Raw genomic sequence first — 15,533 nt, forward strand, 5'->3', positions numbered from 1 at the left:
CTCCAATTTAAAATTATCATACAGGATTAATATTTTGATTATGAGAACCCACAGGAATCCTGTCACATCCAAACCTTCCTGATTCACCTTTGATGTTCTGTTTACAAAATAAAACGGCACTTTGTGTGCTTGTTAAATGAGGCAAAGGCCTACGTTTTTGAGGCCTAATTTTGGTTGACAAAGGTAATGTAATTACTTTCTTTACAGATGATGCTTCATCCCGCCAGACTTTACATCTAATTGAAAATCTTTTATACTGTCTTCCTAAGAAGTACCATATATATGCTACACTCAGTGTAGCAACCCGCACTAGGTGGAACAATGTTTTTAACAGATTTCTCCTCTCCCAGAATCACTGCAGCCCTGAACTCCCAGACAATTGGCACCTACCTCTGGAATCCACAGAGCACAGCTAACGTGGACCCACTTGGTGCCACTCCGGGTCGGCTTCATGGCACCACCTTTCTTGGGACACAGCAAACACTTGGGCTGAACGCCAAGCGCGCAGGTCCTGCACAGCCAGCTGCCTTCTGGCACCTTCAGGATCCCATAACATGCCTGGATTCCCATTTATAGAAAAGGGAAAGAAAACAAAGGAAACAACATGCATTCCTGTTACTTTTTAGTTGTTTACATGTAGCCTCTCACAACTCTCAAAATGCTCTTTATGGAATTTCTAACACTACAGAAACATTAGCTTGCGGAGAATCTCGGGTTGCTTTCACAAACTTAGCCAACCACAGTACCCATTCATTCCCCAAAAAGATCTTTCAGTGAAAGGAGAAGTCATGATGAGCTGTTATGCAAAAAACCACTGCCCACTTCAATGGGGAAAATTAAGAATGTGTTTACCAGCCCGAAGAGCAAGGGGACTCCCAACAGACAAGCCTGCCAGCAGTCAGCTAGGATGAAGTTCAGTATCACAAAGACTACACGTAACAGGAACCGGACTGTATCTAATTCAAAAGGCAAGAACCACAAACTCAAGAACCCTGCTGTGCAATACTCAATGTTATTCCTAGGCACTGGGGTTTACTTCTTACTCAGAGGGAAAAGTGCAGAATAGCAACTAATTAAGATCACTGTTTTTCAGAAGATTGCATCTTTATGGAGACCTCCATCCAAATTACTGTCAGTTTTAATCCTCTTAAGTTCCAGATTTGACATTATCAGAGAACCGCTACAGCTCTAAAAACGTCCACTTTACTCTGAGAATCTTGCAAGATAGCCGTTTGTACCTTACAGCTGTCATAGGCTATTTCTTTATCGTTAGTACAAATGCATTTAAGTAACAGATGCAAGAAAATGCCATTCTTGCTCATCAGATAACACAGTTTTCCAAACACTGAATGACAAAGCGAACTTCTTAAATCTGGGAAGGAAGGACAGGCTGATGGGAAGGCATCTGCCACAATAAGAAGCATCCACAGAAACAGATACGCTAAAATTATATCTGTTCTTTCATGCTAAGACGACTTCTTAACTGTCACAAAAAGGTGGCACATAATAGTACTTCATTAGCTCAGCTCAGGTCAGTAGGTTCTCCATTAAATTAAAATAACTATAATAAATCCTACCTGTGTCCCTACTGATTGCCTGAAAGTTCTTTTTCCCCTTCTCTGCTGCGCCTAAGCTGCTGGTACTAAAGGTGTGTTAGCCCCAGAAGTGTGCCGAAAGAGAGGAAAAGAATATAGCGAGAGAAGTGACCAGGTGAGAATGTACAACAATACACACGTGTATGTTTTGGGGAGGCTATTCCTCACCTTCTAACTTCCTCCACACAGACACAGTACCGCTTTTAACCCTCTTAGCATGACATTTCTACAGTTGCATGTAACAATTCTTCTTCTCAATTACATAATTTCTGAATTCATCCCACCGCTCAATGGTGAACTCTGCAAGAACTTAACAGATCAATGTCTGTCACTGGAAAAAATCCAACCTGTTATCTTTAATGGTTTGGAACAGTTTCTGTCACCACCCCTACACTCCCCCACTGTGCCCTGGCCGCCATACCTGGTGCACACAAATATTGCATTTGTCACAAAACACCATTTCGTTGCCATCTTCTCCATCTGGAGACTGACAGACGTCACAGACAACATCTTCATCATATTCAATCCCAAGTCCTTCTTCCGTCTCGATAGCGTGATTCATGTTATCATAGCATCGTTGTTCAAACTCCTCTATGACCCTTTCCATCGTGTACTCGTCCAGCTCGGGCATCCCTGGGAAACAGGAGTTGTTACTTATTTAAAGGAAAGAGCGAGAACCACCGCCACACACAACTCCAGCTTCTTTTTTAACAGCTGAGTAGACACCGCCAACCCCCACACATACACGTCATTCCTAGACAATCATGCCTATTCCAGCATAAACAAGGGAAACTGTAAAAAAAAAAAAAAAAGTCAAAGTAGTCTTATAACTGCATTAAACTAATGGAAGTGGAGTATCCAAACCAATCTTTCAAAATCCTGAGGAAAAACTTTCATAAACTGATTTTGGCTTCCTGGTCTTGTTCTCATTTTTCCTTCTGGGACAGCACTGTCTATGGCTTTTGCTTCAATTTTGCAACCCAGATGTTGACTCTTTGGTGAAAGATTTGAGAGTGTTTTGAACCAAAGGTGATGGGGCTAGAGGGGGGAAATCAGTGACAAAATCTGCTGTGATACTTGCAGCAAGTTTCTAATGACAGTTCTTGGTTTTTTACAAGTTCCAACCCAATACGGTGCAACCCCAACTGAGGTCTTCATCAGGCCCTGCTACACCAATAAATTAGTTTGTTTTAAAAAGTGAAAAACACGGGTGTAATAAATGCAACATCAAATCTGGGACAATAAATAAATGCAACATCTAATCTGGGATTTGGTCTTTTCAAACAGCGTCCATCAGAAGATTGTTCATGACACCACAGCTTCAGGCTGATTACATTATAGTATTCTATAATTCAAATTTGTTAATTGTATTAATTTACTATTATAGACCTGAAAAAATATCTATAATAGAAGCAGCCAGAAAAATACCAAAAAAGAGCACAGTGCTTCCCCCTCTGGCTTCCATCTCTCACTTGCCGTGACAATGAGCTGGCTGTAATACTTCCAAGTTGGTACTGCACCAACCTCTACCACAAAATCATGCCACACAAACACCTGTGAAACCAAGAAAGCTATGCTACTGCAAACAATCATTTTCCTCTTGCAAAGTCAGTTTAGCACAAGAATTTCCATATACTTAAATCACTACAATGAAGCATAGGCTTAGGATATTCTGCTTTTGGTCTAATACCCAATACCTAACATTTATTGTGACATACAGAAGACGGCAACCTCATGATGTGTGTTTTAAGGAGAAAATCCTCCCTTTGGCTCTCCCTGTAAATAACTGAGCCACAAATTCCACAAAACTAAGAAAAAATTCCACAAAACTAAGATCTCTAGCTCCCCGAGATCAGAAGACAAACACTCTACAAAAGTACTTCCAGCTTCTCTTACAGGTAAACCCTTGCAGCAGAGATCAATGCATCCCAACCTACCCAAATTGAGCGGCTGAAAGGTAGCAAGAGGGAACATCCAAAATCCTGCTGATGAAAGAGAGTGAATTTTGCCCTGCAGCCCAGAAATATTGCACCAGCAAAGCAGATGATGGCAGGTTTTAGACCAGTTTGCAACTCGATTCTAACCTCACGATTGCTATCACTTTCTAAAAAACCCTTAGAGATATGTCATTGACTGTGCTTTTGTAAGGGTTAAAAAAAGGGAATCAAGGGGCTGCGGCTTCAGTTCAGATGTTTACATTCATTCTTTTAAAGACAGAATATACATTTTTCAGTACCTGAAGCACTCTGACAGGTATCAAAGACAACACGGAATTCATAGCTGCAGGGACACCATGAAGGAAGTGCTACAACTGCAGATCAGGAAATATTTCACTTTTCAAAAGCCCATTTATAGTATCTGTAGGGTGCAGTGTCTGATAGAGCACTCGGGTACATATTTCAAGACCCACGATGTACTGCCTGGTACTGACAGGAGCATTTCCTTCCCTCTGCGCACAGCAAAACTGAGTGGATAAAGATTTAGAGCAAACTACGAGAAACTACACCAAAACACAACATCAAAGATCAAATCTGTCATATCCTAGCTGTCCAGTGTTTCATGTGCAACATGTACTTTTGAAGGTTATGTTGGTGTAGCAGAACAGCTACCACAGGGCTTCATGCACAGGTACAAATCTGCACGATGAAGAGCCCCTCCTGTGCGCTTTATCGCTAATGCTAGTCACACCCCAGTGTAACATCGTGGTAGCCCTCCTCTGGTTTTGGCAAAAGACAGACAGAGGGGATTATCTACATTGGATAGATGGGTATCAATTACAAATCATAAAAAGCATTTTGAATTTTTCTTTGAAGAAAGCTAAGGGGACTTGCTGCTGCTGTTTTCCTGAAGATAACTGGAAAGGTAACCTAAACTCTTGAATCATGAACTGTTTTGAAATCGTCTCAGCCGAACACTAAACCTGAGCAGGCCTGACTTGAGATCTGGAAAAAAGGCTTGGATAAGAGACCAGGTCAAGGCTGGCTCATCTCTTTCTTCCATATGTGGGTTTAAAAAGGAGAAACTTTTAAAGAGTTATGAATGGTTGGTTTGTGGTTTACCAGGTCTTGAGCCATGCCACGCATGGGCTACAGGCAGGTAAAACCCGTATGACTGAACTGTAACGCCAAGCAGGGAACTGCCACAATGCTAAAACAAATATCAACAGTGTTCACCAACATGTCCAAACCTCCTCCATCTGGCACAGCATCTTTTCCCTTACCTAAACAATGTGGTAAAAGCTCTGTGCTGACTTACCTCCTCTTCAATTCCACTGAAATCCTCCCCTGAAGCACACACCTTACCAAAGAAATGTTCCTGTTCTTGCCCTGCTCCCCTGCCCCTTCCCACACGCCATCGTGTAGAAAAGGGAACAGTTGCTCTCCCTGCGACAGCTCCTCTTCCTGCTTTGGAACTGGAGCACACGGTCACAGTAAGGTTTGGGAGGTTCCTCCAATAAATCACTGCGGGAATTCCTTACTGTCTCATTCCCTGCGCAATGCAGCTGGCGTAGGTTCTCTAAACCTCCCAAGACTCCTTGTCTACCTTCTTCGCACTGACCACCACTAGCTAAAAAGATGATACAGATATGTGGTACAGAGAAAAATAAATAAATAAAGGACTAACTGGAAAAACTACCTGAGTGGTGTCTCTGATGTTCTCTTCAAGGATCTTGATGGCAAAATGGGAACTTTGGCAAGAATTCCCTTGTGAAATGGAAAGCAGCAGAGAAAAAAAACACGTGGCCAGATTCTGACCTGGTCTAAGCAGATGCAACTCGGCAATTATGAAAGCATATATCTCAGGGCTTAATCACATCAGGTCTGGTTTCCCATTGCTACCCCAACTCACATGATTACTATCTCTTCATACCTCTATCATCTCTTCCCACTGCTGCCCTCCCAAAAATTATTCTTAAGATTGCCAGCTTTAAAAAAAAAAAAAAAGCAACAAAAGCACAAGCACTCATCGCTCACCCATTTCTTTGAATTCTTCATTGGCAAGTTGCAACCATGCTACGTCCACATCATTGAGATCGTAGCGACACACGCTGTCTGCTAAGGTTCGAATGTCAACATAGCCCAGCTCTGGAGGCTCCGAACCTGACGAAACAATATACTTCCTGGGACGCGTAAATGTGACAGCTTTCGTCTCAGACACAATCCTAGAACAGACAGACAAGCAGACGTCAGGTGTGCTGGGTTGCTGCTGAGAGACTTGTTTCTAGAGAATTCAAAATGCCTCATTCTAAGTGACTAACAATCATCAGCAATCTTCTAACCACCTAAGCAATCATCTTGCACCACTGGGATGGGAAGAGAAAACAGTACAGTGCACTTTCCTAACAGATTGGTGGTATTATAAGAAATTCATTGGAGCTGTCTAGAAACCCAATTCAGTACCAGAATTCTAAATAAAATGAAAAGATTAGAGACTAGCGCTGTGCTTACTCTTACCTGAAATTCACACTTGTTTAAAGCTAGAGTAGGAACACTGTATTTATGTAGTGATGGCTGCCATATACACAGATGTTAAACTCTGTTTTAAGACTTTTTTATAAATCAATCTGTTTAACTGCAATACCAAGATCAAGAAAATTCAAGGAAAAAAGTAGTATTTCCTGCTACATTTGAAGTTTTCTTTCTTGCAGTATGTTTCTTCTGATTTTTTTTTTTTGTATGTCTGTGTGTGTAGCTACAGAATTGCCATCTTTGTGAAATTCAGAAGACCTTTCCACAGAGAATCAGGAATTTGCACTAGGCTTCACCCTCACCTGCCCAAGCAGACCCAAGCTCTGGCATCCTGGGTCTGCATTTCCTCTTTCACAATCACTAATGTCATGCTGGGCCAAGTGCAAGTATTAATCAGCTGCTGCTGAAACTACCTTGTCTCAGGTTTTGGAGGCTCCAGTTGGCTGACAACCAACCATGAAAGCATATTTTAGCTGCAAGCCAACTGAAATTTTGTTCGACCACAGGCATTGGTTCAGGAAACAGTGAAGTACCTATAGCACATAACTTGTTTTAGGTCAGATTCCTGCAATGCCACAACTTTGCAAAGCTGGGGGCAAAACCACCCAATTCACAAAGGACAGCAGTAATTCCATCAGCAAGCTGGTGACTTGCCTCCAAACAGCAAGATAACTCTGTCAGTCCACCTGCAGCACAGTTCTCTCAGTAGAGGACACTGCACCTTCTCTTAGTTAACTGCACACAGTGAAATTCGGTTTGAATGAAACCCACTTCACGATGTAACGCTGGTACCTCCAGGAGCAACAGGCCACGCTGCCAAATGACTGCCTCCTGCACCGCCAGTGTTGATGCTTTTTTGGTGCTCTAGTGCTACAAGGGAGGAGATAGCACCACTCCCTGTAGACACAACTTTCTGCTGGGAACAGCCTAAGCTCCACAACAAGCAGGACATCCTCCATGCTATTTTGCCCCCATCTGAAGTCCAATGTGTTAACTCCTCCTCCTATCATAAGACCCTGATCTGCCGCTACTGTATCTGCACACATAGATCTCAGTAAATCCTCTACCTATTTCAGTCTCCTGCACAGCCCTAAATCTTCCCCTCATCCAACAAACTGAGAAATGGTGGGCAAGAGCCAAATGCTGAATTTGGGGCTTCTGAAGTGCAGAAGGGGACTGTGGAAGAATACGAATCTGAACAACCTTGCCAGCCTAACTGCACTGCCCAAACTGTTCCTGGTCATACTGCACAGTAGTAAAGTATTACAGACTACTACATCTCACAGAGAATTTACTTTAAACTGAGGTCTGCTCTCCAAATCTTCTGTACCATAAATTCCTTCCTGAGTACCTCTCCATGCAGAAATCACAACCTCTGGGCAGCACCCTGCACATGCTGTCTAAATACCACTGTAGTGGCACGGAAGAAACGAGCACAGGTAGTTTGGCTTCAGAACAATCCACCTTCACCTCTTTATTTCTGTGATGGAGTAAAAAAAAGCAACACTTACTACATACCAAAAAACACATTCAACTGAATTATCCATCTGACCACATGCTTACACTGAATCACCACAGACTCGCTCCTTTCCCCACCCCTCTGAACCTACTCTTGCTGCCCTGACCAGTCGCTACAAGGCCAAAATCTTGTATTCTCTATTATGTACCTCACTAGCACTAGCTATTTGTATGGTATTTTGCTTCTGTTCTACACCAGCTACTATTTGACTATTGCTGATTCAATTTACAGAACATCTCCCTCCCCTCCCAAAGTTAGGCACACAACAGTTCCAGCACTCCAGCACCACCACGGCAGGGCTCTCCAAGTGTTTTATGAGGGAGCAAACAGGATAATAATCAGGCATCAGAGGGCCACTCTGACCAGCAGGTGCTCACCTGCTGTAGGAGCATACAAGATAGCTCAGCAACTAAAAGAGAGTGGTGCCTCCTGTGCCGATACCTACAACTGTGGGTGCCTTCTTTCCCTAGCTCCTTTAACACCTTGAATTTGGAGCAACATCTCTGTTGGCCATTGCCAGAGAAAAGCTCTCTCCTAAGCGAGTACCTGGATCTGATATAGCCACCAAAACACCTCCCTGAAAGATATGGGGTGGGGATCCCCTGAAAGGTCTCCCTCTGCTGAAGTCCACAGGTCTCCTGGCCCTCCTGCAGCCTTGGGAGATGCTTGAAAGAGAAAGCAGTGAGGAGAAGACAATGTGAGCACACATGTGCAATGTGTGTGCATTTATGCAGCAACTGGGTGAGGTCAGTGCGGAGCAGGCTACGAGCACTGGAAGGGAACAATATGCTCCCATGTTCTAAACTGCACAGCAGAGAGGAAAACGCCGAGTTCTCCTTGGAGCTCCAAGTCCAATCCTTCAGAAGGAGAAGGAAGGAATGGGTTTACCTGATGTGTGGATAAGTTCCTCATTATACAGACCTAGTGGGGCTGTGCAGCGGTCTGCAAGTTGCTGCACTGAACACAAAAAGCGCTAACTCACATTCCTGTAGTCCCCCTACTCCAAGGTTAAAGCTGGCAGATGCAGACCTAACAGAAGCAGTGTAGCGTCACCCAGAATTTTTTTTACTGTGTATCAGAGATTGGGCTGTTCTGGCCCCACCAGCACTGGTGGGTCATTTGGTAACGTCTTACAGGCCAGCCTGGACTTACTCAGAGAGATCTCGTATGATCAAATGGCAATAATCCTTGTTCTTCTCACTTTCTCCAACTCCAATCCCAACTAAGCATAAAATAGATAGGTGGGCTGCAGCACGCGCCTGCCCTTACAACTGTACTGTTTAATTTGAAACAGAAAACAATATCTAAGTGTAACAAACAAGGTAAGGAAAATAAGGGTTTCTTGGATAAGAGCTAGAAAATCTCACATTAATGTATTTAGTTACATGCACATCTAGATGGTTCTTAAAACAGCTGAAATGTTGTACAACAAACAATTTCCTAAGTCAGTAAATGAAACAACCAAAAAAATAACGTGAAACCAAAATAAACGCTGTATTTTCTCTAGCCCTTAAATCTGGCTTGTCTAACCGTTCCTTGAAAGGAACCCATGGCTTGGAACTAAGCACAAGAAGCATCAGACAAGGGCTCTCCCAGCAATGCTGAGTGAGGTCAAGTCTGGGCTTAAAAATAGCAGCTATTTTTAAGGTTCTGTCATCACACTCCATCCTAATGTAATGCCAAAATGATTCTCCGACATTCATATTTCAACACACAGGCAGAACAGGCCTGACTCTTGACCTCTCCGACCATTCAAAAAGCTGAGGCAGGCTGCTCTTCATCTCTGAGAACCAAGACCTTTCTAGCTAGACACTGTGAAATAAAGCTCAAGAAGCCAAGGCAACGTAGACATAAGCTGCTAGCATAAACGTATGTGTATTTGTTTACATTCCTCCAAACTATACCTGGCTACTGGTTCTGGGATGGTCCCTGGGCTAACTGGCACCTGAACTCCCTTTTCCCACTCCTGCCTCCAGGGGTCTGCCAGCACATAGTATTCATCAGGGTTCAGCTGGAAGGAGTCATGTAACTTCATGGCAGTGATCAGGTCCGTTCTGAACACCTGCAAAGAGAGTGACCAAGAGAGAAAAATAGACACACTGACATTTGATATTTACACTCTATGATTCACAGCTTCAGGGTAACCATGGAGCACACAAGGTCACTGTATCAACAGTGAACTAACCCAGCCCACTGCAGGACAGAAGTTTAGCTTCATCGCAGGGAAAGGGGTGGCTGAAGGTGCAAATACTGATAGAATGACTTCCAGCTAACTCCACTACAAGTCCTGGTGCTCCCCCTGCACTGGAGACATGATGCTAAAAGGTGCTACCCACTTTTACCTCCGTTTTGGCTGCAACAAAAGCTGCAGGAGCTTTGCGCCCTAAAACAGCAGCACAAGGAAGACTCATTTCCACTTCAAGGTTTTTTGATTTTTTTTAATTATTGGAGCTCTGACTAATCCAAAGACATTCTAAAAATTCCCCGTGGTAGAAATCAAGGCATGACTCTACCATGACCAGCCACAAGAGGAAATTCTAAGGAGATGACTCTTTGCGCAAGTATTTAAAATAAAAACCCAAAAGATCAAATAAAATAAGACCCAAACTGGAATTCTGGTGGCAGCTCCATGTTCAGCACAGGTGCTTGCTATTCGATCAGCTACAGACACCTCTGCATCACAGCTGTAATTTTACTTTGCAAAGGCATCCATCTCTAAAATAAGCAGGATGTTTGGCAACTTTTGGGTTAACAGCCATAAACAAGCAGCGATGCCGTCTTCAACAAGCCACAGAATGAAATAAAACAGGATTCACTCTCGTAGTGGGCATGCTGTGGTACTGTTGTGGCAGCTTCAGCCTGGTTTGCCACTGCCTGTCAGCACTGCAGAAAGCAAAGGGTGCTATCACAGGCATCAGAACTACAAGCCTGCACTTGTTTACACGTATTCCAGCTCTCCCCACCCTGCTCTACAAGCAAGGCAAGGCTGTTGTAGACTAGAGCAACTGCACTCAGCACTCCTCACCTCCACAACCACAAATTTTTAACTACTTAATGCCACATTCAAGGGAAAGGGTTAAAAAGCAACCAGGTGACAGAAAATAAGCATCACCAGGACAAGAAAAAGGTAGCTAACGTCTTAAGAAAAGCTCCCCTGCAGACTTCTCAGTTTGTGGTAGACAGTCAACATCCACACAGCCCCACGTTGCAGAGTTACAAAGGAAAAGACAGATTATCAGGACAGTGCTCCTAGATACTCTTCGGGGGCTGCTAATGGGGCAAAGTGACACAATCTCCCAGGCTCCTACCCAGTCCCAAACCAATGGCAACACTGGCTGTTTTACATTAGCTGCAGCCAACAGTTGCATATGGCTGAGGAAGAACCAGATGTATACAGAGTGCTAATTAGGCAGGCCTCCCCAGGACACCAATTTCTGTCATACACTATTCACACACCTGAAATCTCAATAGATTTCCTACGATTTTTGGGAAGTATTTTAGGGAAACAGTGAACCTGATGGTTAATTATACTTCTGAGAATATTTCAAAGTGTGATTTGCCTCATCACACTGCACATCTCGAAACTTCTCCTCCATCCCAACACACCCGTACTATCCCACTTCTGTCTCAGTATGCTTCCGTTTCCACTCTGGTTTTGTCATAAAAATAGCATAAAATCACGTTTTTCTTAACACTTGTCTTGACATGTTCAGAAAAACTGCCAACGTTAAAAAATAAAGAATAATATTACCATATGAAGGAAAGGGTGAATGCAGGTAATGAAATATAATGAAATGTTTTAAACAATCAAATTACAAGTCCTGTGAGGCTCCAATCAAGAAATGAAAAATAAGCCACAAAGTAAACTGGCTCACAAAACAAACAAGCACAGCTGGCCAGGGGATTCTGCACTTCGAAGTAATCTGAATTAAAGCAATCAAATGTCAAATGAAAAGACAACTAAAAATATAAAATGGGACGCAAAACTTGCTCAATCTGAGAGCCAAAGTAACTCAGGCTCTCAGACAAATTTGTCGCAAAACTCCCTCAAAAGCAAAGCTAATGCAGCACCTGACAGCCAAGAAACTCCCTCCCAGGCCAGTGGCCCTGTGACACCATTCTTTCTGCTCTAATTTCTGATGCAATCAGACTGCCCGGAGCAAAGCAGAGCTTACAGAAGTGCTGGCTCTCAGAAGCACTGAACACTTCAAAGCTGAAGGGTGAAACCCTGGCCACGCTGAAGTCAATGGGAATTTTGCCACCAACTTCAATGAGACCAAGATTTCACCCGGGGAGTTTAGCAAGCGTCACTTTTCTGCCAGCACACTTATCATCAGAATAGTGTGCTGTGGTGAGCAAAGACAATGCAAATGGAGGGAGGGAGGGAGGGAGAGTGGGAAAAGACTGTGGAACAGAGCTAAAGGGAAGTATATTAGAAGTCCATCCAGGCTGAGAAAACAAGAGAGAACAGCACAAAACTGCAAAGATTCTGACAACAAATGCAAGGAAAGGGAGAGGAGAAAACAGAAGTGCACAAAAAAACCCAGCAAGATTCATAATTATCTCAGATTATTTCTTGATAGCCTTTCATGAGGTAGTTCTCAAATCTGGGTCTAAGGGGCTACTTCCAAGGGATGTACAAAAGATAACTAAAGAAAGCAAGCCTATCACCAGCGAGAATAAATTCACCAGGGGTCTCCACATTCACCAAAAAAAAGGTCTTTAACAGCCAACAATCAGAAAAGAACATTGGAAAACACCAGTACTAGGTGTAGTTCACACTGAACAATGAATGGGATTCTTCGTGTGAAAACTCTTCTCTGGGACTTAGGTATACTGTCACTGGGGAGAGTAATAAAGCATTTTTTTTCTCAACATCAATCACTCACTAATGCATCAGAAATACATGTATTGGGGAAGTAAGTTAAATGAAGAAATTCCATCTCCCAAAGCTAATGCTTTCTTTGCAGCCTCTACAAAGTCCGCAGTGTAGTATTTGCCTAAAGATAGGGAGATTCAGCAAGAATATTTCCAAAGAACTGGATCGCATTTATGTGTTACTAACAGTTGATCCATCCTGGAAAGTTCAAAGATTTCTATCTCCCTTGATAGGATTTCCTCAAAGCACTATGCAAGACAGAACTGTCAGGAAGCAGGTTTCTAGTTCGACAAGCACTTTAACAAAGATCACATACCAAGACCCAATACCAACTATGAAATAAATGCATCTAATGTAAATTTTCACTGTTCACAAATCAAGCTACAAATAAATCCTGATGCCTAGAATACTAGAAGAAAGACTCCACAGCTATGTTGAATGGGTGTCAAACTACAGCAAAATTCACAGATAGAAACTGGTGCTGGCAGCGGCTGTGCCAACAGCTGAACTCCCTAATCTCCTGGCAAATAAAAAAAAAAGGGGGGGGGGGGGGGGGCAGGTGCCAGCTAAAACGTAGCAAAAAGAAAAGAAAATGTAAATCAGAAGAAATGGATTAATTACCAGAACACGTATACGGCTTTGTATTTGATAGATGTAACAAAATGCAAATCAAATTCCAGAAATACCTCAGAAGGTTTTCGATCTTCATGTCTGGAACACGAAGTCCTCCGATGTCGAGATCTGGAATGCTGGGACCAGGTGGACAGACCTAGGATACAGAAATGATCACTTGCAGACACTGCTGCCATCTATCAATAAAAGCCTTTACTCTCTCCATGCACCCAAGGTGGCCAATTGATTTCAGTGGGACTATATGAATAAGGCAAGCCATAGTCAGGCCTCTATGACAAACCTCCAAAAGACTCTTAAAATGAACCAGAAAATGAAAATTACTTAGTCATAAACTTCTGTGACGTTTAAAAAAACCCAACTCTTCTGGTTTTGTTTATAATTTTCTACTGATACGTGCATGTATTGGCTGCACTGCACTCATCGGCCTTCCACCACGCATTTGAAGAAAGCTACCTCACAACATGCTTCCCCCTGAGCATCAATAAACCACTTTCTGCAGATTAAGAACTGACCAGGAGGTCTGCTGATAGCCCGAGATGTACTCTTTGAAGTGAATGTATTGATGTCCTAAATATCTGTATCAGTTACCCTATTTTTACCAGAGCAAGCCTTTTCAAAATGAAGCACGCTGCCAGGCACACAGAGTAGAGCCCACAAAACAAGCTGTTGCCTCTTCTCCTGAGCAAATCTCTCAGTATGGTTGTAAAATTTTTGTCTGCATAATTATTCATTACATTCCAAACAAATTATACCTTTTTGCCTTGAAACCTTTTGACAAGAGTCTCTGTCAGCTTTCAGAAATATTGTAACAGGAGAAAAGGAAAAAGAGAAAGAATCTACACTCCATTGACAAGGCAGTGCTTTGACACCAGAGTATATTGTACCTGTGCAAATCAACTACTTTTAATTCAGTAAGATTTACAGGTATGGCAGGTATTTTCCACTGCCAACTACACAGCAGTAATGAAAAAAAAGCCAATAAATCCTTATGGGTTGGAGAGACGAAGGACTTGTAGTAAGGTCTATATGATAGGAAAGCTAGGACCTACATGTCAAACTCTGAAGGATGAACACAGATTTTGCAACTCTGGGCTTAATTGCAGACAAATAAAACAGAACCGATGCAAAGGCCTTCCCACACTGCTCATTTCTTCACTGCCTGTGCACATAGGTGCTAGGAGTAAAAAGTGTAAGGCCGTAAGAGCAACATCGCCTCACATCATCCAGCAGAAACCTCTATGGGGATCAGAAAGCACTGTTCAAAAACAGATTGCATAGGATGGGGTTAAGTTTTCTATTAAAAACAAAAATCATTTTCAAAGTGAAGTGACTGTCCACGACTTTCATTGGAAAGATATGACTGAGTAACAAATCATCAGAAGAATTCATTATGTTGTAGTTACGCTTTTGTCTTCCCTTTTCAGTTAGTAATACATTAAGGAATCTGCCCAATAAAAAACACTCTGTAACACAGCATGAATAACAGACGTTATGCAGAACATGTATAATGGTCAAAACTGAAGCAAGGTATGCAGCAAACAGCTAAAAATCTTATCTTCTGAGGTAAGAATACAGAAAAAAATATTTTAAGCAAATGTTAGCATTTTGATATAAAAGCTGGTGATTTGAAAGGTTTTTTAAAAGTCATAGGCACTTTTCCTAAGCCCCTCTATTTTACAATTATAATTTTCTATTTCTGTGAAGGGAAAAAAAGAAAAAAGGAAAGGGAAAAAAGTGACCAACTGCCATTTGCTAATCTGTGTGGAAAGCCAGACTCCCAAGATCATTTAACTACCATTCTATTGAAATGTTCTCTTGAAAACTAAAGAAAAAACACAAGCAGCACAAGCACAAGATCCTCCTCCTGAGGATCCTATCAGCCCGTACCCAAACTCAACCTAAAAAAGTCAGAGGGGAATAAGTGCAATCAAAAGTGTGTCAGAAATACAGCTAAAATTCACGACAGAAAAACAGATTTTTTCCTGAAATGTAACAATATTAACATTTTAACATTCAGACAGATGTGATTTCTTTAATCAACTGCCTCACTAGAAGTCACAGACCACATACATACCCACACAGATTAGTATTCAGTTCTCGTGGGTTCTGATATTTTCCATTGGCAAGACATTAATATCTGACCAACTATCTGCCAGTGAGGTACTCAGCTAGTGAGATCACTGCACAGCAAGTCAGACACTTTGAAACTTCTAATCCATTTGTGGATCTGGGTGTTTTGTATACTGTTGGACCTGGGGGAAGGAGCCTGCATACAAGATAAGGAATTAAGAACAACGAGCTGTATTGGCAAAGTGGTGTTTGATTCTCAAGTTTCTGTGGGAGAAGAGCTGGTGAGTCTGGAGGCTTTAATACAGTTGTTCCCAAGTAATGCATGCATCCGGCAAAATTAGAGCGGTGGCAGTATGATGTACTTCTGG

General features: G+C 42.4%; 1 protein-coding gene across 4 annotated transcripts in view; it reads right to left on the reverse strand.

The window, feature by feature from the left end:
• Positions 1-15,533, reverse strand: part of JADE1 (jade family PHD finger 1) — a 46,168-nt gene that overhangs the window by 12,210 nt on the left and 18,425 nt on the right. For 2 of the 4 annotated variants that reach the window (XM_076337229.1, XM_076337230.1), the window contains exons 3-7: positions 13,149-13,231; positions 9,488-9,645; positions 5,570-5,757; positions 2,017-2,228; positions 391-558 (exon numbers count right to left, since the gene is read on the reverse strand). In XM_076337229.1, the coding sequence (XP_076193344.1) occupies positions 391-558; positions 2,017-2,228; positions 5,570-5,757; positions 9,488-9,645; positions 13,149-13,231 (809 nt within the window). Of the gene's footprint in view, positions 1-390; positions 559-2,016; positions 2,229-5,569; positions 5,758-9,487; positions 9,646-13,148; positions 13,232-15,533 lie in introns of those variants that run through there. The other 2 variants (XM_076337232.1, XM_076337233.1) reach the window with 2 other exon arrangements.

The sequence above is a fragment of the Aptenodytes patagonicus genome, chromosome 4 (genome assembly GCF_965638725.1).
Source record: "Aptenodytes patagonicus chromosome 4, bAptPat1.pri.cur, whole genome shotgun sequence".
Lineage (NCBI taxonomy): Eukaryota > Metazoa > Chordata > Aves > Sphenisciformes > Spheniscidae > Aptenodytes > Aptenodytes patagonicus.